At 51.5% G+C, this 25,245-nt stretch overlaps 9 protein-coding genes across 9 annotated transcripts, besides 5 other annotated features; 5 read left to right on the top strand and 4 right to left on the bottom strand.

The window, feature by feature from the left end:
* Positions 1 to 376: 376 nt before the first annotated feature.
* NFIA_069600 (uncharacterized protein) lies at positions 377 to 1,323 on the top strand (the record flags this gene model as incomplete). The annotated part of the gene is made up of 3 exons (XM_001263685.1): positions 377 to 597; positions 654 to 947; positions 1,125 to 1,323. The coding sequence occupies 3 exons, from the start codon at positions 377 to 379 to the stop codon at positions 1,321 to 1,323; spliced, it is 714 nt and encodes a 237-aa protein (XP_001263686.1).
* Positions 1,324 to 2,560: 1,237 nt separating this feature from the next.
* On the top strand, positions 2,561 to 3,683 carry NFIA_069590 (uncharacterized protein; the record flags this gene model as incomplete). Its single annotated transcript, XM_001263684.1, has 2 exons — positions 2,561 to 2,964; positions 3,020 to 3,683. 2 exons carry the CDS (start codon positions 2,561 to 2,563, stop codon positions 3,681 to 3,683), a joined length of 1,068 nt encoding a protein of 355 aa, XP_001263685.1.
* Positions 3,684 to 3,992: 309 nt separating this feature from the next.
* Positions 3,993 to 5,184, bottom strand: NFIA_069580 (t-SNARE syntaxin; the record flags this gene model as incomplete). The annotated part of the gene is made up of 4 exons (XM_001263683.1): positions 3,993 to 4,028; positions 4,081 to 4,650; positions 4,699 to 4,880; positions 4,932 to 5,184. The coding sequence occupies 4 exons, from the start codon at positions 5,182 to 5,184 to the stop codon at positions 3,993 to 3,995; spliced, it is 1,041 nt and encodes a 346-aa protein (XP_001263684.1).
* Positions 5,185 to 6,057: 873 nt separating this feature from the next.
* On the top strand, positions 6,058 to 8,637 carry NFIA_069570 (uncharacterized protein; the record flags this gene model as incomplete). The annotated part of the gene is made up of 2 exons (XM_001263682.1): positions 6,058 to 6,104; positions 6,165 to 8,637. The coding sequence occupies 2 exons, from the start codon at positions 6,058 to 6,060 to the stop codon at positions 8,635 to 8,637; spliced, it is 2,520 nt and encodes an 839-aa protein (XP_001263683.1).
* A 23-nt stretch (positions 8,638 to 8,660) lies between these two features.
* Positions 8,661 to 8,690: a microsatellite.
* A 306-nt stretch (positions 8,691 to 8,996) lies between these two features.
* On the top strand, positions 8,997 to 11,669 carry NFIA_069560 (uncharacterized protein; the record flags this gene model as incomplete). Its single annotated transcript, XM_001263681.1, has 2 exons — positions 8,997 to 10,382; positions 10,437 to 11,669. The coding sequence occupies 2 exons, from the start codon at positions 8,997 to 8,999 to the stop codon at positions 11,667 to 11,669; spliced, it is 2,619 nt and encodes an 872-aa protein (XP_001263682.1).
* Positions 10,455 to 10,486: a microsatellite.
* Positions 10,860 to 10,918: a microsatellite.
* Positions 10,947 to 10,984: a microsatellite.
* Positions 11,460 to 11,493: a microsatellite.
* A 230-nt stretch (positions 11,670 to 11,899) lies between the features above and the next one.
* NFIA_069550 (ABC1 kinase family protein) lies at positions 11,900 to 13,931 on the bottom strand (the record flags this gene model as incomplete). The annotated part of the gene is made up of 2 exons (XM_001263680.1): positions 11,900 to 13,112; positions 13,159 to 13,931. 2 exons carry the CDS (start codon positions 13,929 to 13,931, stop codon positions 11,900 to 11,902), a joined length of 1,986 nt encoding a protein of 661 aa, XP_001263681.1.
* Positions 13,932 to 14,246: 315 nt separating this feature from the next.
* Positions 14,247 to 14,864, bottom strand: NFIA_069540 (uncharacterized protein; the record flags this gene model as incomplete). The annotated part of the gene is made up of 1 exon (XM_001263679.1): positions 14,247 to 14,864. The coding sequence occupies one exon, from the start codon at positions 14,862 to 14,864 to the stop codon at positions 14,247 to 14,249; it is 618 nt and encodes a 205-aa protein (XP_001263680.1).
* Positions 14,865 to 16,146: 1,282 nt separating this feature from the next.
* On the top strand, positions 16,147 to 17,351 carry NFIA_069530 (MBL fold metallo-hydrolase; the record flags this gene model as incomplete). The annotated part of the gene is made up of 4 exons (XM_001263678.1): positions 16,147 to 16,374; positions 16,430 to 16,577; positions 16,629 to 16,994; positions 17,059 to 17,351. The coding sequence occupies 4 exons, from the start codon at positions 16,147 to 16,149 to the stop codon at positions 17,349 to 17,351; spliced, it is 1,035 nt and encodes a 344-aa protein (XP_001263679.1).
* A 3,346-nt stretch (positions 17,352 to 20,697) lies between these two features.
* Positions 20,698 to 20,937, bottom strand: NFIA_069520 (uncharacterized protein; the record flags this gene model as incomplete). Its single annotated transcript, XM_001263677.1, has 1 exon — positions 20,698 to 20,937. One exon carries the CDS (start codon positions 20,935 to 20,937, stop codon positions 20,698 to 20,700), a length of 240 nt encoding a protein of 79 aa, XP_001263678.1.
* Between the last annotated feature and the right edge of the window lie 4,308 nt (positions 20,938 to 25,245).

Here is a 25,245-nt window from a genome sequence, read left to right as displayed (position 1 = left end):
TTAGACTTGGACGCTCAGATAGACGGTGATATCATCATTGGGTTATATTGAACTTTGGGGTTCGATGTTGATTTGTTATGCACTTTGTATGGGTATGATGTATAGAGGTGCTTCGATGTTTGATACTGGAACCTGGGGGTAGAAGAGGCGAGTTGCCTAGCCTTGAGAGATATACAATCATGAATAATGCACCCAGTGCTTTCTATCACGCGTCCAACGCTAAAGCTGGAGACTGTATACGCGTCTCGCTTAGGACCACGCTATTTTCTATCCCATTCACTAATGCTTTGTATGATGTGAGTAGTATAAAGCTCATATCACTCTTCAGCTTTCTTCATGCCTCCTCACCAGCTCAATCCACATTGTCAGTCTCAAAATGGAGGGTGAGTGCCAGTGCGAAGGTGCCAATAAGGACTTCCCTGCTGGAAGCGTCATGAGAAAGTTCGAAAAAGCCACTTTCCCAATCGCAGGGCGTCTTTATCGCATGAAGAAAATCCTCTGGGAGCGTTACAACAGTGATTACCACCAGCGCAGGGCCATGTTCGAAGCCGAGGAATGCGAGACCAAGGACCCTGTCGTCGTCAAGTTCTTCCTGGAGTATGTCTTCTGCCCTCTGCCTTATGCAAGTCTGGTCACTAATTTCCTCAACATAGGGCAGATCCATTCATGAGAGAAGAAGAGAGAGGCAAGCAAACTATGAAAAACAATGCCGCTGAGCTTTTCCACAAAGAATGCGAGATCTGGAGAACCTTGTCAGACACGGGCTATACTCCCAAGTACTACGGCAAGAGGGAGATGCATCAGGACCTGGCTTTTGAGAACCCCGGCGGATACCTGTGGATACTGGTTCTGGAACACTTCCCGACCTTCAGTCTGGCTGACACGCCTCAATTCCTGAATGCTGCTGAGCTTCCGCGCATTGAGAAACAGTTGCTTGATATGGCTGTGTAAGTGCGGTTGATCTCCGGTTGCTTGAAACACTCTGACATGTTCGTCTGGCAGTAAATTCAACAAGCACGGTCTTGATTATGTTGGCGTGTCGTTTCTCAAGTTTGATCCGGAGAGGAGGACAGTGTATGCTATTCCTCTGACACGACTTACGCGGCACATAGCTGACAACTTAGGTACATCACGGACATTGAATACTTCAAGGAGACAGAGGTTCGCGATGACCCCGTAGCGGCAAAGAGTAATGCAGCGCATTGGGTCAGTGTTGTGATGGGTGCTCTCAGAGCTGGTGTCGAAGAGATCAGGGGTCTTTCGCCGATGGACGAATATATCGACCTTGAGGATTTTGGGCACTTTGGGAGTGACAGTGAATGAAACTTGGAGCTTGAAGATTGGATCTTTGGAGGATATCATTAGGTTGGTGGCATATAAATGTTGGATCAGAAGGTGGATGTGATCTTGCGCAGTTTCGAGGGTTTAAATGTAAAATAGTAGATTATCGATCCGGAACTGGCAGCATTTTTCAACATCCTCTCCTGCTTCTTCTGCCCGTTCAAAGCGTTGTTATCTTCTCCCTTCCCTTCTCCATCAACCGTATATCACAGAGGAACGATCTCATTGCGATTGCTTGAGGATTTCGAGGACAGTATGTCTACCAATCAAAAAGAATGTTTGCTCCCTTCTCAACGTTCGTAACCACATTTCCCTCTCACAAGTGTCTTGCAAACTTTATCTTATGGCCGTAATACTCAGCTGGTTCACTCGCTTGCAGTTCGCCGAACGCTGCAGGTCGTCAGAGGATAGACTGCCATAAAGGCCAGGGCTCATTGATTTTCCTCGTCCTAGAGATGCTACATCATGTGTCATCCATACCACGCTCACTTTGAAAGTTCTCTTTTCCTTGACGTTTCAAAGGATGAGTCTTCCTTGCAGCTCCCCTAACATTATTGACCAACTGTTGACTGGAATTGATACCAGAACTCAACTTCGACTACCTGGCTCAAACTCCGGAGGCGAATAGTCTCAAACTCAGACCAATACCACAGCGGATATGCTGGCTCGTCGGCAAAAGACTATTTCAGCCTTATTCTAGTTGATCCACCGAGTTGACTATTTGAGTATGATCTGACAGCGGGTTGGTGGGACTACACGATCAACAAGATTAGCCAAGACATAAACCTGATTCGGACCAGACCCACGGCGATGCGCAATTGTTTCATTATTTTCTCATTCGGTTGTGTTGGAAGTTTGGAACCTAGCCCTCGGCTGGTTTGAAGTACAGATGGTTTGATCTCCATCAATCATCAAACTGCAACATTCCTTGCGACAAACGACGAGAGAAACTCAGCAAGATCTTTCAATGGAGTGAATGAACATGAGCCACCCTGTTCTAGACCTCGTTCGCCATGCTTTACAGAAAAACAGACATTCCCGTTCGTCAGGAGGAAGATCCACTAGGTATGTTCAGTCACAGAGCAGCTAGAGTGCATACAGCTGATAAAGGCTTTTTAGCAACTCCTCCAAGCAGAGGAACTCAATCTGGGAGGAGATACCAGTCAATGTCCTTACTCAGATACTGGTACACTGCACACTGACAGATATCTATTCTTTGATGCTGTCCTGTCGGGCGCTGTACAGGCGAATCCACCAAGAAGAGTATGCGATATCTCGCGAGTATCTTCATCATCGAAAGCGCCGATATCTGCAAAGCAGCAACTGCTCTCCAGGAGATGACCTGACATTCGTTTCTGAGCTTTTCCCACCCCAACCACCGCAGTACACTGCTAGCAGGTCGCACGACGAATTCCCCCAATATTCCTTCGGCTACCTCGCCGACCTAACCCGCTGCTGGATGACTTGCCTCAGGCTATCGTACTATCTAGCCGATTACGCGGTTCAGCATCATCTGCAGCATGATCCTGAAGCTCGGCCTCTTTGGTCATCCTGCAAGACCGAAAAGGAAGTAGTCTACAGCAGAGCTGTGGGTGTGCTTCAATCTCGCTTATTGTGTCCCTTGTACGTCTGCCTATTTGGCCCATTGCCAGCCTTTACACAGATTTAACATGCGCAGGACAAACCTCGCATACTTCCTCGAAACCTACGCAGCAGCCCGTGACGCAGTAAGGGAAACCGGAAAGCACCATCATCTGCACCATTCGCTCGAAGAGCAACAGTCCATCCTCCAACGGCCCCCGTTCACGACGACCGAGGTCCTCCTCTCGACCCACCACTGCATGCATCTCCTCTGCTCATCTGTGCGCCATATGATGATCCCCGAGTTTCCTCCCTCTTCAACCGGAAGCTGGGTCGGTATTCTCCTCACGACATCCACGCTCGAAAGGATCCTAGATTTTTTCGTCGCGGCTGCGAACGACCAATCCGCAGAAGCCCAGCACGCGCACGCCAGGAACGTACAAAGCCATCCTCAAACGCGCGCTCAGCACGCACATACCAGGAATTTATCATCTACCTGGACGAAACGGAGGGAGTTCCTGTTGCGAATGCGAAAGGACTGGGAGGAGTACCTGGTGTCCGTGGGTGGTGACCAGACGGCCGCTGCCGATCACGAGCAGGCGCTGGTCGCTCCCCCTGATCTAAGGCAGGTATGGTTTGAGGCGGGTGAGAAGGAGATGTATCGACGAGGTGTGATTACGCATCGCAGTGAGGATCCAGTGCACATTCTCCATGGGTCGTATATCAGATTACATTGTGCATTCTGTGATGACCAGTATTGAGATCCAAACTTGAGCAGTGCAACAACAGTCCTTCTATTGACGGAAGGCAGCCGTGGATTATGCAGCAATGGAGAACTATACGTACATGTCGATGCTCATATCGACAGAGTATTTTCAAACTAGCAACATAATATTGACATCGGCTCATAATAAGCGATCATAGAAAAGTCTAGCCAGGTCCCTTTAACAGAAATGACTTCATGTTCAAGTGAAGAAAGATATGAAACATGCGTCCGAGCGCGGGTACGATGTGTCAAGCAAAGAGGCCAGGGCCCATAATAATACATTAGAAAAGAATAAGGGGTATATCTATCCGGCTATCAAAACCCAGAGAAGGAAGAAAATCTGTGATTGTCTCGTTAGCTTCTGCAATGGCATCAAGAAGAGAGAAACGCACCATAAGGACACCAAACATCTTGGCGATCAACCATCGGTTACCGGATACGCGGTTCCAGTACTTCATCAACTCGCGCTGGGCGCCTTCAACATTGTCCACCACGTCTTCGGTGTTGGCGTCAATCCGTTGGATCATCTCTGACTGCTCACTGACCATCTGAGCCAGTTGGCCGAAGATCCCGCCGAGTTCACTGATGGTGCGTTCGATGGCATCAATGGCTTCGCCTCTGGCCTGAATATACGTGTTGTTCGTCTGCGCCTCCTCCATGACCAATAATTGCTGATCTGTTTGGAACGATGGGCGCCCAAGAGGCGAGGGATTTGAGGGATCTAGCGTCAATAGATCTGAAGAGCCTCCCTGGAAACCTGGTTGTGGCGTCCTTCGTCCCGAGGGGTTGTACAGCGGAGAGTCCGACCGTTGCGGATCCAAGACTTGCGACTTGGACGATACCGAAGAGACAAAGTTCTCTGTCCGAGATCGCGACGCTTGAATATTCTTCGTTCGGACCTCGAGGACTTCTTTGAAGTTCGCACCGACATCCGCCAGCTTTCCTTGGAGCATAACCACGACCTAGGTTGCATTAGCGTTGCGCAAGCCGGCCACTCGGAGTCCACTTACATTGTCATTGTGCTCGCCTTCCTGATCCGCTTTTGATCGATTCGTCTTTGGATGTTGCGATAATGTAAGCGCTTGCAGCGAAGCAATTTGCTGGTTCAGCGACGCCAGGTCCTGTTTGATGACGTAGGTCAACTCGGAAATCTCGACAGGTCTGTCATCGAAGAGCGTCTTGCGCTTCGCCACTACGTCGAGATCAGCAGATAAAAGAAACCCATCGGCAGCCAACTACTCACACTCAGCCAACCGTTGTAGCTTCGCGGTTGTCGCTGTGATACCTCGTCCAATCTCCGCGGCTCTCCTAGCAAACTCCGACCGGCGTTTGCTTTGTCCTTGTCCATCTGTGCCTGCGTGCGCCTGTCTCCGTTGCGAATCCGAGAGCAGTGCTTGACGTTGTGAGCCAACTTTGGAAGTCGCGAGGCGTTTCTGGGCCTGTCCGAGGATGGCCTGGAATTCGCCCGTGCGATCCTGAATTGAGGGGCCGACCATTTTCAAGATCGCAGATTCGTAGTGGCCGCTATAGTATATGTATCGAGGCGGCTTGAGGTTGAGAAATAGGCTAGGATGCACTCCGTAGAGGTCGAGCTAATCGATAAGGAGAAGGCAACGGTTGAGGCGTATCCGGCGTTAGTCAAATAGGGGCAGTAAACAGGTAAACATCGAGTGAGTCGGGATTAGTAGTGGATTAGGAAAGTCTAGGGAGTTTCATGTCGTCAAAGTCCCGAAGTCCAGAAGTCCAGGAGTCCATGAACAGGAGGAGTATTGAAGTGGCCCAGAAAGACGCCGTTCTCTGTCACTATCTCCATGGGGGCGGATTCGTGTCATTCCGGAAGGGGAAAAGTGTGGCAGTTCTCCACGTGACAGGGGTGCCACTTGCACAGCCACTATAGCCACACTTTTGTTCCCCAGGCCGCATCAGGCCGCAGTTTATTTTAAGTACCAGGGGTACCTCTCTATCATGACCGGCAGAGGGGAAAAACAGCAATCATCGAGTGTGGCTGAGGGAGAGATCCAAGTTCTCAGGAAGCTGATCGGCGAAATTGTCTTTCACAACTCGCTGTTTTGATATAGCCCTGCACCCAACATTGATTGACACGTCGCCGAGGCTGAGCATCAGGTGCTGTCGCAATCCGATCGTACCCACGTCATCTTGTGAAACATACCGCATTTCCTCTCTAGGTAGACACCGTCGAACTCGATCTACGGTCCAGCACAACCTGTCTTGATCTCGACGAAGAAGCCCTTCATCATCTGGACATCCTGTCAGATGTGCCTTCTACGTTGATTTGCTATTTGCGCAGACTTTAGTCTCAGTTTGTTGATGCTGCCAAACCGTCTATTTCCCCTCCCGTGCGTGTAGCAATGGCTCGCCCATTTCAAGTTCCCTACGAACCGGAGTATGAGACTCTGTAAGTTGCCTACGACGGTATATATTGAGCGCAGCTGACTGATACTGTCCGGACCTACAGTTCATCTCCCAGTACCACTACTCCAGTGGCACCACAAGCCCGCGGCGGAACTCCTATTTCGTTTAAAACCAACGTTAACCGCGCAAAGACCAAGCGTTGGGTCGAGGCGAAGAAATATTCGTACGACGGGAATGACTGGGGTGACGATGAGTACGAGGAATACGAGGATGAGCCGCCACCGATGCCCCAGCCGGCAAGCTTCAGCCAGAGCACCAACGACCTATCCAGAGTAGCTCCTCGGGATCCGTTGAGACCCCCGCTACCCAGCATGGATCGATCACGCTCAATGGACCAGGTGGCAACACTCGGTGTAGGACCTGCTGGAAGTCGCAGTCGGTCGGCGGACCGCAATGCTGTTGAGGGCACTGCGGGCAGTGCTCCCTCGAACAAGTCTCTGCCTTTCGTGCGACCTGCCGACATCTACAAACGCATGCAAGAGAGACGTCAACAATCGCCAGATACCCCTCGGAATGACAGTCCCTCCGGTCTTGGCCGTTCCCACACTGAACCTATCTCTACATCTCAGCCGCCTGCAACCGCGGATCACGAACTTCAACTAGGTCCGGGATCTTATTCGCCGAACGATGTCGGTCACGGCAAGGTTGATGACCCAAGTGCCACTCCAAGAACCGCGCCTGGTGCTGCAAGCCTTGAGCTGCCCGATGTCAGGGGAATCTCTGGCTTCGATGCTGACTTTTTGGCTTCGGATTCAAGCGTGCAGAAAGAGCAGAGTTCTGATTCTCAACAAACCCATCAACTGCAGCACAACCCGTCGCTCGGGTTCCGTTCAGTTGTACACCAAGCATTCGACGTCCCCGATACTCCAAGCACAACTGTTGACAGCGTTGCACGATCCAATAGTGACAGCACGTCGGTCATCAGTCCCATCATTGGTACTCGCGGCCCGAACGAAGAAAAGACTCCGACAATCGTGGAGGAGCCTGGTGAAATCTCCACACCGAAAGATACCAACGATCAGGCCATGGTATTTAAGCCTGGTCATCGTCGAGATCTGAGCCTTCCCAGCCCGGGTAACAGCCCTTCGAGGAAACCGATAATCAGTAACAGCGCCGAGGCAACTCCTCCCTCCGTGCTGGCAGAGATGTCGTCGGAGACGCCTGCAGGCTCCCCGCGAGACAGTTCCTCTTCGTTTCAACAGCCGCTGCCACATAGAGCCTCTGTGCTACTGCCTCAAACTGGTTCCGACAGGGACCTACCAGCGCCCCTCAACTTTGGCGCCAACCCAGCTGCCGATTCCCCCATCAAAAGCCATGAAGAAATTCCAGTGATTATACCTTCAAACAGCGCAGAAACTTCCCCACAGGACACCGAGAGCGATCGGTTGAGAAAGGAGATAATTCGCTCCTTGAGCCGGGAAACCACGCCCTCGGCGGAAACAGAGCAGCAAACCCCTAACAGGCCGCAGACTGCTCGACAAGACACAGAGACTAGTCGGCCAGACAGTCTAATACCCAGTGAATACGAAAAATACTGGAGCGAGCAAGTCGAATCAAGCCCTCAGGATCTAAAACCGCCAGCCCCTGTCTACGGTGCTTCTCAGAATGCCTCGCAGCAGGATCTGTACACCAGTTCGCCTATGAGTGCTCCGGGGCCCACTGCTCCTGCTCAGCCTACTTCAGAACCTAAGTTGAAACGACGGTTCTCGTGGGAATCATCGTCAGAGGAGGAGGTACCTCCAGTGGACTTGCAGGCGGCTTCACCGTCGGCTATCCCGATTCCAGGACAATTCCCTGTGGCCAACGATGCGACCGAGCTAGCGCCAGAGACTGCCCCCAACGAGTCGGAGATGGCAACGGATAGAGGTCGCGAAGCTGACGTTCAACAGACGCCTGAGAAGCCTAAACTCACCCTAGTGACTCCTGCTGCCATGGAAAATGGCAGCGACTCGAATGAAAGCTACCTGCCTGAAGTGGTCAATCGTCAAAGTTTAGAGGAGCGATCCCCATTGCCCGAGCCCAAGATGCCGCCCACGGTTGAGCCGACATTGTTGGGCTTCCGGGACATTATGGGGATACAATCCTCCGATGAGCGAGTGCGAGCTTTCGACCGTACACGGGACCAGTTCGCGACAATCGATACTGGTTTGAAGAATTGGTTACAGGTGGTGATTCGTGCCCATCCGGAGCACATGGATGTTGTGGAGCAGAGCATGAAGGCCGCCTCTGTCGAGCCTAAAGCGGTCGTATCCAAAGGGAAATTCCCGAAGCTGTCGTCTCTTGGACACTTCACCTCATCGAACCAAGATGGCCCTCCGTCTGGACCGGGCCACGCACGGCGCCCATCTGCGCCGCTTGGTTCGATCATGAATAAACAACAGGTTGAGCAACGCGGAAAGGACCTGTTACATACAGCGGGAGCCCTGGGCGGCCGAGCAGGCGAGGCTGCCAAGGGTCTCTTCGCCAAGGGCAGAAACAAGCTGAAAAGAGGAGAGTCAGAAAAGGTAGATGCTTAATTTCTTGGTTTCGGTTTGGTGGTCATGCATTTATTTACTCATGCATTTATTTATAAGCACGTGAGAGCGGAGGTTGTGGTCTATATATGATGCTCCCTCGCTGCATTCGTCTTCTTTCTCTCTGGTCCTGTCTTGCTTATTCTATTCTTTGATACCATGGTGTAATGAACATTTGCAGTCCAAGTCAGAATGGACATGATTAATGCTTTCGCAACTATCGTCAAATCTATCGCCGATGATTTGTCTGTCACCTCTAATTGCGTGTTGATCAGTAGGGATTCCACCGCGTGCGCGGTTATCGCAGAGAAGTCCAGCTTTCAGACTTTCAATCTGCCATAGACCAGTACGAGGCTGAGAGTATGGCTCTCAAGCGGAATACTGTGCAATTTGCGAGTTTACCCATCATCAGACGGACAGGAGCCTTGACCGAGTCGAGCCAACTGCGCTGGGATGTAGAGCCACAGCATGCAGCGGCAAGTGAAAGTAGACGACGAAGTGCTGATGATATCAATATAGCAATTTTACATCGCCAAATGAATACACAGGGACGTATACTTAGAAAGCCATTGCCCAGTGAGATTATACGACGCTCGCATTCCAAGGCGCTGTCGAGCTCTTTTGCGTCAAAAGCTCAACTACCAAGCATTTTGAGAAGAAAAACAGTGTCGACGATGACGAAGATATATCGAAAGCCACTAAAAACCGACGATAAGCGCCGATTCCCTGTCGATGCAACCGTAGCGACAGGCTATTGCGTGGACTCAAACTGTGGGAAAGAGGCTGGCCTTACACAAGCAAACGCCAAGCCACAGGAACGAGGTGAATTGTTGACGGCTCCATACCAGAATGCTGCATTTTATTCTGGCCTCGGCGACAAGATCACCAATAAAAATGCGATTGACGATGGAAAGATGAGTCCTGGTAGTGCAGAAGACGCAGAAGCACCGCCACCTACGGGCGCTCATTTTTTAGACCGTGTCTGGCGGGGCTTAGAGCAATCCCCTGTCGACCTTGCAACTAGTACAAGGCTCTCTGTTCCACCTCCTCTTCGTCGCATAAGCGTTCCCTCCATCTCCACCCCGGGCACACTGGAGGCGTATTCAGGCCTGCAGCCATCATCCAGGCTGGGACTGGGTGAGTTGACTTTGAGTTTGACTTTTCTCTTATATCTTTATTCACGATGTCCCTATAATGACCTTGCGATGAGCACTTACTCCGAATACGAGCTGACCGAGTCCCCAGCACGGCCGTCCCAATCTGCAAGTGCAAGAGCAGAGATTAGTCTTAATCTTATTGGCGTCGGTCAACCCGGAAATCTTAATCCCAGCGACATGCTGAGTCCCGCGAATCAGACGCCTGTTCCTAGTGTTGCTGGCACGGCTACCACTCCGAGTCCTGGCCTCAGCCGTTGGCATGCTCGGAAGAGCCGCGATGAGGCTGAAATTTTCACTCATTCCAGAGGGGTCAGCCGTTCGTCTGCGAACCCTGCTTTTTCTTATGAATCCGGCTCTGTCGCTGGCTCAAGCAGCCCGCCGACAGGTTCAAATGCGCAGATCTCGCAGGATGACCTCTTTGACGCTGACCTGGCTGCAAGAGAATCACCTCCGCGGAAGCTAGCATCTCCCAAGATCAAACCGCCCATGGAGAAGTTTAGATTGTTCAGACGGAATCGCGGTCCATCGTTCTCTGATGAGCCATCGCCCAAAACTGACCGGTCGCGTCGCGGAGCTTTTGATAGGCTGGGTGTAAGTTGGGTCCGTGTTCGTCGGTTGACTGTATCAAGCTGATATCTCAACTAGGCATGGTTTAGTCGTTCTCAACAGCAACAGCAGCAGCAGCAGCAGCAGCAAAATACGACTCAGGCGCATGGACGTGCTCCCGAGTCGTCTGTTGCGCAGACAATGGAATGGCTTCGTCCGGTGTCGTCGCATCCAGCACCAGGACATACACGCTTCTACTCAGACGACCGGACTGGTCGTGGTCGGCGCCGGTCAAACGTGGAGAGTCAGACATCGTTCGAGGGACAGCATCCACCGCCAGAGGGATACTTTGCGCCCGAGTCCTTCTCTCGCTTCCGCCGCTCGCCCCGGGCCTCCAAGAGCAGCCAGCAATTAGCATCTGCAGCACCAGCATCTCTATCCCACCAACCTGACAGCCGGCTCGCTCCGCCAGACAGACTGCCGTCACCCGCTGGCTCCTTTTCATACAGCGGCAGGGCCTCCCCACAATCACCACCACCACCTGCTCCTCCACCACACCTTCACCTCCATCACCAGCAACAGATGACAGTACCACCGAGCCCCCATCATCCCCAACTCTCTCCACAGCTCTCTCCCCAATTCTCTCCACCACCGCATCTCGCCTCCCCGATCCCCCAAGCTATCCCCCGCACCCCGCCCTCCCGCGGCCGCAGCGTCGACCGCGCCTACACGCAAGACCTCCACATCCGCTCCCGCAGCCCTAAGACCTTCCCCCCACGCCCGGAAGAACGCAGCTACCCCAGCACCGACACCTCCGACCCAGCCAACAACCTAGGAACCTTCCGCAGCAACCCGCGCACCAGCCGCATCGGCGACCAGGAACTGCCCTGGAAACTCACGCTGCCGAGCGACTCGGACGAGGAACGCGCCGCCGCCGCCGGCACGACCGCCACCGCGCGCGAGGGGGAGGAAAGTTGGCTGGAGAGTACCACGCAGCGGCTCCTGCAGTCGTCGCGGCTGCCGACCTACGAGGAGGACTCGGAGGTGCACGGGCAGCCGCATCGGCCTGTTGTTGCGGATGAGAAGGCTGCAGGTGATCAAACTGGGGGCCAAAGTCGCGAGCAAGGGCAAGGTCCAGGGCAAGGGCAAGGGCAAGTGCAGAGCCAGCGCCATCCGCACCGCGGCGAGGCGAGGGCGATCAATCCCGACGATGCACCGGTGGAATTGCCTGTGCAGTGGGATGACGACTCGGGCGAGGAGATCACCATGTCGAGTACAGCGTATCCGGGGCAGGAGTGGAAGCCGTTGGGGTTCTCGGGGTGGGAGTACTAGATAGATACCCTTTTTGTGCTTATGAGTGATGACGATGATTATGGATCAGATTTGGCGGGAGTTTTATGGTCGGTATGGTATGATATATGATTCGGATTTCTTGGTACGGCGCATTTGTCTACAAGTGGGGTAAAAAGAAAATGAGACTTCAAACTCTATCATGTATGTCCATGTTCATCTAATCGTATAGTACAACCGAACGGAGGGGAGAGGATTCTCATGACAGAAATCTAGCCCTCGAAAATGCTCTGGTTCAAATCCACCCCCATATCCTTGGCCATATCCTTCATCTGCTTCTCGATATCATCCTCCATGCCGCCGCCCAGATGCAGGAACTGCCGCACCTTGGTAAAGTAGAAGAAGAGATCGCTGCTGAAGAGCACGACGCGGAAGAGGAGATGCCGGCCGAGGTTCGCGAATTTCTCGGACCAGGGCAGATCGGGCGACTCGACGAGTGCGCGGGACGCCCACATGCCCGTGATCTTGACGCGGTTGACCGGCGAGCCGAGGAATTGGTTGTTGCCCTGGACGATGCGCAGGTTGCGGCCGATGAAGATGAGTTCCTGCGGCCATTTGTGCTCGTCGGCGAGGATCTCGCGGATGGCCTTGCGGGCGGCCTGTTGCATCTCGTAGTGGCGCTGGGCGCGCTCGACCTTGCTGAGCCCCTCCAGGTGCTGGCGCGTGGAGAGGTCGCCGCCGCGGTAGGGCCGCATCATCGTGAAGGAGGCGAACATGTCCGAGTTGCGGATGCCCCAGCCCTCGGCGATCTCGCTGAGGGTGCGGTTGTCGAAGGCCAGCAGGGCCTTCCAGAAGCGCGCGTACTGGTGGCGGAAGTTGGGGTCCATGTGGATGTAGAGGCCGTGGTCGATGAGGACCAGCTCCGCCTGGCCCGAGGGCTTGCGCCGGATGAAGATGTTGCCTGGATGTGGATCGCAGTGTACCCAGCCCCAAAGGAACATCTGGGCGGAGAAGAGGTCGACCATGGTCGTCATCACGTCCTTCAGCGACAGACCTAGGCCGCCTTTGCCGTTCCAGCCGCGCCAGTGATTGCGCTCCGGCTTGATCTTGGCCAGATTGGGGTTCCTCGCGACCTTGGCCACCGGATCTTCGGTCTGGGGAGCATCTAATGGCGTGCCCTGGCATCCGGGGGTGCCTTCGCGCCAACCGCCGAGCCACGGGCGCGTGATGGACTCTCTGTCCCATAACCGGATTCCTTCGATCCACTCAGCGGTCATGACCCGCTTCGAGCTGAGCTCGCGGTAGACTTTGGGAATGTAGACTCGGCCTCGCAGACGCGACTCGCCGGCCACCAGCTTAGCCATGGTTTCCGAATTGGTCGCCTCATTCTCAAAGTCCGTCTCCAGGAACAGTCGCTCGCTTATGTATGGTACCAAACTGTAGAAGGGGATATCGAACGTGCGGGAATAGACCCAAGTAACCACTCTGGTCTCGTCAGCATCCGTCCAGAAGGACAAAGTGATGAACTTACTTGAAAGCCCACAGATCCCATTTGATCTGCTGAGCAATCTCCCTTTTCTGAACCTTGATGGCAATCTCTCGCCCATCTGCTAATCGTGCCCAGTGGACCTGCGCGACACTCGCGCTCGCCCGAGCCTTGCGCTCCAACACGCCCTTAGTCGGATCCCCTGTGAAAGACACTCCAAAAACCTCCTCAGCCGACTTCCCAAAGTCCTCCCGGATCACCTTCTCCACGTCCTTCCAGTCATTCTGCGGCGCATCGTCAAACATCCGGGCAAACATCTTCTGAAACTCCGGAGGCAATATGGCAGACTGCATGGCAATCGCCTGCCCGATTTTCAGATACAGGCCGCCATTATGCCGGAGCAGATCAAACAGTCGTTCCGCGTTGCGGGCGTGCAGGGCTGTGATGGATTCAGCGAACGGCGGGTTCGGACGGAAGTTGATTTTGTAGTCTAATGCGACGAGGAGACCGAGAGAGAACGTCCGAGCCGTCCGCGTCAGTGACGATGCGTAGAACTGAGTGTCGATGGCGTAGATCACTCCGGTGGCTATGGAGAGGTAGGCGAGACGGCGGAGCCATTTGCGAGTGCGGGTGTAGGTTTTTGCGGGGATGGGTTTGCCTAATGAATTCGGAGAAGGGGGCACAAATGGTTTGAATTCTCCTGGATGGACGAAACGACGAGGAGGCTGTAGTAAGGTCGCAGGTAAGCGTGGATGGCCACGAGGCACGATGGGGTTCGACCGCATCAAGCGGGAAACGCACGTCATTCGCGACGCCATTCGGATGGACACAGAGGACAGCGACATCAAGACGTCCAGTATCTCATGGTGCGTTGATGGAGGACATCAACGGGGGTCTTGAAGAGATGGAAGTCTGTAGGCAACAGTCACTTCCATCGTGGTAAGAAGATGAAAAAATACGCTCAGTCGACCAATGCTGACAGCGCTGACATGACAGCAGTCAGGAACATTTCCTGGCGGTCAGCCGTGGCTTTCGTCATCAGAGACTCATTCAGCTCTTCCTTTAGATAGAATCCCACAACTTCAGTCATTATTATCATTACAGGTGTACGTAGAATTAAAAGGACCCTGAGACTATAATTCATCATTGTCATAACTCGCCTCCTCCAATTGCCCCTGTACTCTCTCCGCATTCCCAGTATTTTCCAAATCCCGACAAACAGCCGCGTACTCTCTCATATTATTCGGAATCGTTTCTTCCCACAACTGATCATCCTTGAGATATGCGTACTGCTCCTGACACAGCGCTTCCGACACCATGGGCAACAGCGCCGGTAGGTTCGTAATAGCCGACCGCACAAAGGTCTTCTTGAAGCAATTCCCAAACGCCGCAAGTGTCTCCGGGTCCGAGCAGATATGTTTGCCCTCCAGCATCGGACCGCACCGCTGTTTGATGACCTTCGCTGCATCATCGCCCAATCGCACCATCGCTTCCTCCTGTCGGGGTACATCCAACCGCTTCATCACGCTACGGACGGCCGGCAGGAAGGTGTTGTTGCGCGTCCACAGGTCCCAGTGTGGGACGGTCGGCTGGCACCCCTTGTCGCAGATCTCACGCTGAAATTTCTCGTACAGATCGCCTGGTCGGCTGACGAGTGCGGCGACGACTTTGAAGCATGTTGGCGCGAGTTTCGCGGTTGCGGTGGATGCGCTGAGCAGGAGGAGGAGTACGGGAAGGAGGAGGAAGCGCATTGTAGGTAGGTTCATCCACTGCAGTGGACAAGATCAGGTTGAATGAACTGGAAGAAATCAGAAAGGAAGATGAATGATGGGAGTTATCGACTTGCCAGTAACCGTGGTCATGTTGAATGAATCTTGCTTGAGCCTTGAGCCAAAGATTGGAGATTGATCGTCGCTACGGATTTCCCCGCAGTTTGGGGTTCCATCAACACCTACCGAGGTGCTGTTACGAATTGAAGCTTTTCAGCCAAAGATAATCCATCTTTAGAATATCCAAGCCACTTCATGGGGCTCTTGCTTATCAGAGTATCTGAATCCTCACTGAGCTTCCGAGGTCTGCAGCATTTCTTCCGTGAGCAGTCTACTGGATGTCAATCAGGCTCACGAAACAAGGCACTGAGGTCACCTCTGTGTCCATGCGCGCTGTCCCTTTACTAAATTGCAGAGATTGTGGTATGGCAATTGGTTTTCTTCCTCTCCAGAAGTATGTCAAGCAAGCAGAACCTATAAATCTCGGGAAATGCTGACTCCATAAAGCAGAATACTCTCCCCTTTTTCTGAGACTCCGGAACTCCTTGAAACATGTGGAGAGAACGGCATTGCTACCGAGTTTATGGTAGGTTCAACAGAGACCTTGCGTTCTGACTCCTGCTCTTGCTCGCCAGCTGCAGACTGTGTTGATGGGTCCGGTGTTGGTGGCCTCCTCGGTGTCTTCAGCTTCAGCACTTGTCCAAATAAAGCCCTGGTCCGCTCATCATGATAGACGGCCACATGCTCAGCACGATGCTGAAGACGTCAGGGTAAAAAACGCATCAGCGACTTTTCCTGGTTATTCCTGTAGGCCTACGAGCATCAAGGTCAAGAAGCGGGTACTGTCTATGACCATTCGATGCATGTAATCCAGGAGGAGGCTAGATAGATTGCGAAGAGAGTTGAGGATATAGGATGTTAAATTGACCTCTTGAATCTATGTTGGCTGGAGTATGGTGGAATTGTAGGGATTTTGTAGGTGGGTCATAAGCCGACCTCAGTATGAGGTAATAAGCACAAATATATATCTCTAGAGGTGCACCGAACAAGTATTTACATCGAACATTTGCCATTGAATTACAAGTAAATAAGCAAAGAACGTCCCTTCCCAAATACCAAGTAGTCTAGAGCGACATTATCAACAAAGCCGCACCTCGAGGCTTAACCCTTCACCTGCTGCAGCCTGCGCCTGCATGTCCCCTCTATCTTTACCCCTCCACGCAACAAGATCTTCCCCATCGACATATCGTCCAATATAAGCAAGATGCCCAGCTCTAACCTCGTAGAAATTGACTCTCTCGAAGCACTCGTCATCATCGACAATGAGCTCGACCCCTTGTCGCCCGCCGCGCCAGACACAGTCCACGTCTCCGGCCTCATGGGTAGCCTTGCCACGGGGTCTCCTCATGACCTCAAGGACAGGGGTGATGCTCAGAAGGAGCTTAGAATGGAAGACATCTGCTGTTCCGCGCACGGCTTGTCAATATTGGTGGTAAGTTGGCTGTCGCTAACATGCAAAGTTCCAGAGCGACGCTGATGCTTCGCAGACCGCGACGAAGGGTGACGTGAGCCACTCAGTGCTCTTCGATGCAGGCCCGGAGGAAGATGCTTGGGAGAGGAACGCGAAGCGGCTACGGGCGGATCTTGCCTCGGTAGAGGTTATCCAGTTGTCGCATTGGCATAGGGATCATTCGGGTTTGTTCGAAGGCAGTTGCGGCTCGTTGGATGGCAGTTGACGATGCTCAGGTGGTCTTTTGCGCGCCATTCGCTTGATCAGTGAAGCAAAGCAGGGCAAGGGTCTCGCCGGAGGTTTGTCGGTAGATTTGCACCCTTCGCGCCCTGACTATCGAGGAATGGCTATCGGTCAGAAGCTCATATCGCTCCAAGCTGATCCCACATTCGAGGAGATCGAGGCAGCTGGAGCTGTGATCGACAAACATGGTGAGGCGCATAATATTCTCGATGATTTCTTTTTCGTATCAGGCGAAATACCCCGGCAAACTGCCTACGAGAACGGGCTGAAAGGAGGGATGCGCTTCAGCCACGAGGACAACGATTGGTTCTCCGACGAGCTCATTGCTGACGAACGGTTCCTGATGTGTAATCTGAAAGGCATGTTGGTCATGTACAAGCGTGCTTCATTCATCTATTGTACAGTCGATGCTGACCGCACCAGGGAAAGGAATCGTCATGTTCACGGGCTGCAGCCATGCTGGAGTGGTCAACGCTGCCAAGCATGCAGTTGAATGCATGGATAGTTCTGTTCCTCTTCATGCGGTTGTGGGAGGCTTCCATCTGGCGACTAGTGAGGAGCAGCAGACGGAGAGCACGATCAAAGACCTGAAGAAGCTTGATCCGGCTGTGCTTCTGCCTGGTCACTGTACAGGTTGGCGGGCCAAATTCGCCATCGAGAGGCTTATGCCTGGGACTCTGGTGCCTTGTACAGTGGGCATCAAGGTCACATTCTAATCAGGTGGAAGCATATCCATTGGATGGCGATGGCCGTCATGAACTTCTGCTATGAGGCAGACATGTATCAGCTGGCATTCAACGCAGTCAGCGGATCTTCTCTATCCCTGAGGCTGACAAGCGAGGGCTTCGAAACTGTACGAGCAAGAGCAACTGCTTCTAGGATTCTTTGGCCTAGTGACAACTCAATCTACACGACTGCAATGCGTAACCACAGACTGTCGCGTCTGAGGATATTAAAAGCTGAGTCCTCACTGTTGAAGTTGCTTCCTGACAGGGTCTGTCTGCTATTATCATCAGAATATATTAAGACATGCATACTATAGTCATTGAGCAGTGACAGTGTCTATGACTTATGCCGATAGAAGGGTTAATATATATTTCTGTCCATCTAATCCATAAAGAAGATATCTCCTCTGAACGGGGAGCAATGTATAACTGCTAATAGGAAATTAGGGATCTAGTATTGCATAATGGACACTTAAGATATATACATCGCTCCATATATACCTTGAGTATTGCAAGCCAATGTAAGTAGCTAATATATCATCACTATACATTTCTCTTGGATATACAACCCATACATACTACCCGTATACAGTATGATATCCTATTAGATGCCTCATAACATAGCGACTATAACAACTTCTATGAACTCAGAGAGCTCCATGGTCAAGCAAGCCCACACTACAGTAGCATAACACTTGCATAGAGCATACAACACATCCTACTCTGGAGTCTGATCAATCTTACTATGAGTACATTCATTTCCACTCTCTAACTATATTTTCACCTTGCATACCTCTCACCACCGCCAAGATCCCTTCCAAGACAAGCATTACACAGAGTGGGAGAGAATGCCAACTGACAAGCCAACAACGATCTGCAGTCTACACTGTGTAACTCCTCGATCATAACAAGTCAACTCTCCGAATTCACCCGCAGTGTCAACCTCACTATCAAACATAGCAACTCGAGTGTCGCCCGTCCGCCCCCGTGCCAAGAGGATTGTCATACGTATCTTGTCAATCTGCACCACACCTGCCTCCTCAATCATATCTATTTATGGGGTAGACCGGTAATCATGCTTCGCTGGCTCGGGGAAGATCCGCATACGCCAGGTAAACAGATCATCAAGGGAGCGCGCCAAGACTCCAACGCAGCACAGCAGCGTATGCGCGAAAATGAAATGAACCGATACGGTGGCCCCCGTGATACCTCGCCAGACACGCAGACAGGTCTGATTGCCCCAAGGGGGAAATGGAGGGCTTGCCAAGACGATCGAAGAAGGGAGGGAATGCAGTGCAAGGCTTGGCGGGGGATAAATGGAAGGGATATGGTTGGTTGGGGGGCTATAGGTTACAGGATAAGGATACTTTTCTGGGAGTGAGACAACATGCTGTATGTATGCAGGATGTGCGCATATCGCTGGACAGAGTTAAGGAGGCAGTGCTAGTGTTGTTCTGATGGCGACTGGCTGCCAAGAGGTGGGATCGTTCTGTGCTTCTGCATGGCACTGTCTGTCCTCATGATTTGAGTTTGCGAGGAAAGGACCAAAAATGAGGAGTAAGTTTCGAAGTGGTATCACGATTCACTAGATGGACGGCTGAGACTATCTACTCCATACCCCATATATCATTAGTATCTGCTACTCCGTATGGGGATGAAGAGTGAGATGCCAAGCATGTTCCTTGCTGCAGGCTGCACATCAGGGGGATTCGGTATGCTTGGCCGAAGTAAAACTATTGGCTTGGTCGATGATCTGTTGATCGTGTCTCGATTTTCGGCTTCTTGAATCATAGTCGATTCAACAGATGATACTGATACCTGTCACGTCTTGCGATGGTATGATGATCTCGCGGATTCGAGGACATATTGAGTCAGGCACCGGAGAACAGAATGTCAAATACAGCTCAAGTGACATCATGAAGTACGGCTCATTTGAAACGAGGCTGACTGAGCTGTGAGTCTGAGACTCTCTGGTGATGATTTAAGATGATCTGCATCTAAGATCGAATCATGCGAGCCCGTCTCCCGGTATCGTTTTCAGGGGCTTCTTGGCCTTTTGCGATGCAGGCACTGCCATCACGCACTGTCAAACAGTCGTTGTTTGGATAGATCCTGCCTGCCGAGTACTGCAGTTGATGTATAGTATGGTTATTTTTGGCCCATGTCAGCCACCATCAGCAATCTATAGATAGAATGATGGATGCAGCGTTGGCGGCGAGATGAAGCGGTCACAGTACTCCCTATCAGAGGGCTCTACACTGTAAATCTGCCGCAAATTACTCCATCCTCTTACATCATATCAAAGCATGATAACACTGTTGCAGCTGCAAGTCAGCATCGGACAATTATCGTTTCGAAGGTATAGCGATCGACACCCGCAAGGCAATAGTCAATGCGCCCATGTCAGACGCACCTGTCGATCACCTTTTTTGGGAAGCTGTAAACAGACGGCCAGGAATACCTCCTTTGTCATCTTGTCATCCGAGGCATTGTTTGGTGACTGTTGCAGCTGCCTCAGTTTCATGTTCTAGGCCTCGGCATTCAGGCTTTAGGTTTATCTTTGAATGTAATGAGCATGTTAGACGTAAGGGGACACGAAGTGCATCATCAAACATCTAGCATCACATAATCCCTAGCTGAGGAATGCTGATGACTAACAATGCCAATTTATGCAGGTTTCTTGAGCACAATCCAGCTTGTTTATTCTACGGTACAGAGTACTTCCCAGTACGGATCAGGTAGCACGTAGTATGGCCATATCCCGCTTGTGCCCGTGACCGACAACTGTGTCTGGTAGGGCCACAAAAGACCCTCAGTAAAAATTCATTCAAAACCCCATTGTCAAATCTCCATAGAATCCAACGGAAGAACGGTTTCGCCTCACTCAGGGATTCAGTTGCGTAGTGCCAAACCAATCATATATCCCGCCGCAATTGGCTTTTCTCGACGTGCCGATTCCCGTGGTGCCGTGTAGGCCGATACCTTCAATTCCTACCGATGTCAGAGTCGCCATGCCGAACTGACATTGGAAAACTCTCGGGCGATATTCTTCACCTTGAGTACTCCGTATTGTTTTGAGGGATGATGATGCCGATTGTCTGTTGATAATTGCCAGTCTTTTTTTTTTTTGCTTTTTGAATCTGTACTTTTTCTTCTGTAACAGCCTCATTCACTCAAGTCCCCCAATTATGTAAGCCTTTAGACCGGTCATCATTTCAAGTCTAATGCGATGGAGCATGTCTCTCTTCTCCATACTCCATACTCCATATCGTTTACGAAGTCTAGTCTACAGACTGAGATACGTGCTTGTCACCGCTAGTGCTTGTGCATAGTGCTTCTACCCCGAGGGGATATCTCCAGAATTCTCCGTAGTCCATAGTCGTAGAGTATCCCGACTCGGACTCGGGGCAGACTGAAGACTTGACAGTCGGATTTCATCCGAGAGCGCATCTACCTTGCCAATCGTCGTGCCAGTGCCAGTTGCCACATTAGCCTTCTGCATCGACACTTCGCGGGTGGACGGCATGCAGTCGAACGTGGCACCGTAGAATCCAAGGCAAACGTGTCTAGCTGGCATTCCGTAGTTGGCGTGGGATTCATCCCGTGTCCTGCACGATGCTGCAGGAGACCTGAGAATGTCAATTGCCTGTCTGGGAGAGGGTGAAGCGAACTGCAGGTGCGGTTTCAGCGCGATTGACTGAGCATGGGGTGCAGTCCACTACTCCGTACTCCGCAGATTTGCCTAATACGAGAACGACGGGACGACTACGGAATGCGGATTATGTACGGAGTAGTATGGCTCAATTCTAGCTGGTATTTGGTAGTTGCCCGTCTTGGGGCCAAGATGAGGATTGTCTTGTCCTCCTTACCGCGTAGTCGTTGCGGTGTTGTTGTGTCGCGGTATGACATACCCTGGGAAAGATGCCGCGCTGATTTACTCCATACTCCATACTATGTGTAATGCAATCAATCACCCAGCCATCTCCCACTCCACGACTGCAGAAAATCCCTCACCAGGATCCTCGATGAGACAGCTTGGCACGCAAACCAGGCCGATCGTCCCGGTGGGGCGCTTCGACATTACCACTACGACAATGGCACTAACCGCTAAAGTGTTAGTCAATGGAATCGCCGACTGATTACTCCGTCCGTACCTGGTTGCAATTTAGCACCGGTGAGTGGGAGAAGCCCACTTGCCGTTTTGGAGGCTAGTAGGGCCAGTCCGACTGGCACTATGGAGCCGACTACTGTAGGTACGAGGACACAGAGCGAAGCCAAGAACACAGGCGCCAAATGAATCAGTCGGTCCAGCTAATTAGTCTCGGTTTTCGCGGGATGAGCGTCGGTTCATCTTATTTATCCTTTGGCTGGGGCCAGTAGCGAGGCGGGGATTTGTCTCCTCTGCGAGGTATTCAGGGTAATTTCCATGCTATTGTCATTTCTTATTTGTCAGAGCTTCGGCGACTGTGTTTGCGCTTGCTCGCAACTTAGTCAATATGCTTTTGGATTACTGGTTAATTGGTTTAATGAGGAGATGATCACAAGTCAATTTCCTTATTTTTAGACAACTATAGATTCGAGATAGCAGTGAACTGAGTATTGACATCTGAAGCTTAGCAAATTGGTCCCCCTGGTCACTTGCCTGAATCGGCAAAATACATCGCCAGCGTAACCCTATCCACACCGAGTCTAACCGAAACGGGAATTTCTTTCCTCGCTCCCATTAACATTACTCCGTGTCCGTATCTACTCTGTAGGTATTTCTAACTCCTCAGTGCTTATCGGTAACTAAGCTTAGCCGCGCACGATCAGAATGACAATTTTGCAATCAAGACGAATCACTCTTGAGTATTCAGTGTTTTGAGTCGGATGCTATAGCCGTCACCGATAGTACTACTGTATCGGTCATCGGCCGCGTCAGGAATAATCACCCGTAAATTGCTTCATATGATTGTCGGTGACTGATAGACACGGGATACTACAGAGCACAGAAACATATGACGTAGAGGTCGTATTGTGTCAATCAAAGCGTGCAAATCTATCGTCAGAAAATGGAGGCGGCGTCGACGTCGGTATCGGTGTCGGTGTTGTGGTGAAATTTGCCGATCAACCGAGCAATGGTACCATACGGAGTACTCCGTACCATGATCTCATCACTGTCATCAGTGGTGAGACTGAGACAACATGATAATCAGATTCGGCTCATCGCTGCAAACTGCACCTCAATTTGCAGGGAAAACTGGAATGCTTCGCTACCGTCGGGTAGTACGGAGTAAGAATTGCTCGATGCGACAATGCAGCTAGGGCAGCAGCTAGGTAAAAGGATGGAGTCAAGGACCCAATGACGACTTGTTACTCGTGGGTGTTCAATTCTGAACCATGGCACCACCCACCCACGGAAGGTTTCTAGAAAACGTCGAGAAAACGCCGGCTGCAGGCGAGCGGATTTCGTTTGCTGCCGCTGCATCCACATCCCAATGCAGGCAGATTCTGTCCTGTCCGTCTTGGGTAGGTAGGCGGACTCTGGGCTGCAGATTGGAATCCTATCAGATACAACCAGCACTCTAGGAAGTGGCAAGATGCCAGCCCCGGTAGCCAGTTGGTGATTGCCCTGCAGGGTGGCATGTGCCTCTGTAACTGGTATGGTAACCTGCACGGTCGGAGTGCCGTACTGGTACTTACGCAGTCAGCGATGCTAACCTAACTGCAAAAGGTCAAGGACGAGGCATTTTCAAGCTGTATGAATACGGCCCCATACATGAACTGGATTATCGCTTAGGCAGACTCCGTAGTTTTCAACAAAGGTAATCTACCATAAATGATCACGCTGATGCAGTCAAAATGTCTATTTGTATTTTGATGATGGGCACGAAGCACAAAGGACAACTGTGCGACCGGGCCGGCATCGGACCCGGCTGCAGATGTGCACATATCACCAGAGTTTTAAGGCGGAAGCAATTACCTAAACCATGGACCTGTCGATATGGTAGTTAGAGATATCAGTATCAGATTCGAGAGTATGGACGCGGGCCTGTACGTTGTGCGGATGAATAAATTAATACCTTGGGTTTCAAGTCTGCCGGTCGAACAACATGAAAGCACTGGAACTCGGCACACGAGTATCAGGGTGCAGGCCAAATTCTTACTCAGATAGCGCCAGGTACGGCATCAGGACTACACGTTATCAAACCGCTCGTTCCACGGCTCATTGTGGAGAGATACTATTCAAGACGCTTCCACGCCGCTTCGAGCCTTTGTAGCTTGCGGTGTTGTCTGGATATCTCCACTTCCAGCTCCATATATTTGCATTGTACCGTCCTATGAGAGAGAACGAGAATCAGCCCTGTACCATTGTTTCGTAAGCCTAGCTACACACTACTCTAGTCTACTACTATGATAATCTGATAGACACCATATTCAATATCAAATATACTAATATGAGGCAACGTCGCTATGACCATGACGACGGTTTCACTTCATGAGCAAAAATAAGATGGCTGGGATGGCTGGCAACCATCCGCCGATGATGGCTCCTGAGTGATCGCCCGACCATTCCCTCCTGTTCTCTTGGCTGACGTGGGTGCATTACTCTGCCGTGCGCGCTCTTACTGTCCTAGGTAAGGAAAGGCCGATAACTGATGAGAATCCCCCGGAAAGTTGATCGAAGGGGGTGCAGTAGCAGGATTAGGTTTGCAGGTCACTGGCGGCTAATTTGTTTGTTTAGGGGGCTGTTGCGCACGGGGCTACCTAATGATGGAGCGTCGACAAGCCTGACTGAGGACGACCATTTTTCGTCTGTTTGCCCTGGATTGTTGGATCATTCTCTGGTGGAAGACTTGGACAGTGAGAATTTTGGCTCCTCACCGCTATCCATGCAGTGACAGGAAAAGAGCTATTGTGACGATTCACTCATCGATGCAATAAACGAATTTCCTGGTTGTTCGGAGCAGAAGTGTCTCATGCAACCCTGACCTCCAGCTAACTAATAATAATCTCACTATTTAATATCGCTCATTGGCCTAACCTCTTCAATCGTAGTCCCGCTGACGAGTCCGAGCTCCTCCGTCCAGAAGCTATTTCGCCTCGACACATCATGATTCATTAATATTGCTTCGTGCCAGCCGCGGAAAGCGCCGGCCAAACCAAACTGGGGTAAGATGTTTCGTCAGAGGCTAGGAACTACGGGATCGCTTTTTCATTTCGGAGTATTGCCGTGTAGATAGTTATTATTGTTGCTCTTGGGTTGTATCTGCTACTGCATGCGGTTGAATCCAGCTAGATACTCCGTAGTCTTGAATATACTTACCTTTTGTAGCGGTCGCCATCCCAAGTAGGCTCACCGTGCGAAATTTGGACCGTCAGAGCAACTACGGAGTAGTAGCGATGAGGGATATCCCCACCGCAATTGACTTTGAGACTGGAGTATGCCAGCCGTGAGCCGTCGAGAGTCAGGTTTCAGGGGTATCCCAGAGTCGGAGGTCGAAGCTGAAGACCTTGAAAAGTTGGGGCTGGGTTTGGGGCAGCGGAAAAGAGAACATGACGAACCATCTAGCCTCATAATCCCCTCGTTTTTCTACAGGGCAAAAAAATAGGTAGCAATCTGAACCAAAGGCTGGTAGGCGAAGAATAAGGAATTATTTTAAGCATAGAAAGGTTATTTTCGTTCGTTGATGACCCATCCCGCACCGTGACCTGGAAATAGGCATCTATATTTTGAACGACAGGAGCCAGTGACAGCTCTCCAGACTCCAGGCTTCTCCAGATTCCTAGAGACTGGAGCCTGGAGACTGGGGAGCATGACCGTGCAGTGCTCATAAAAACTGGGGATACTCAGGTAGATACTTGGCGATATACTGAAATCCAACCACCACCGTCGGCTGAACTG

Source organism: Aspergillus fischeri, genomic scaffold (assembly GCF_000149645.3).
Source record: "Aspergillus fischeri NRRL 181 1099437636252 genomic scaffold, whole genome shotgun sequence".
Taxonomy (NCBI): Eukaryota; Fungi; Ascomycota; class Eurotiomycetes; order Eurotiales; family Aspergillaceae; genus Aspergillus; species Aspergillus fischeri.
This window is presented reverse-complemented; position numbering and strand designations above follow the sequence as displayed.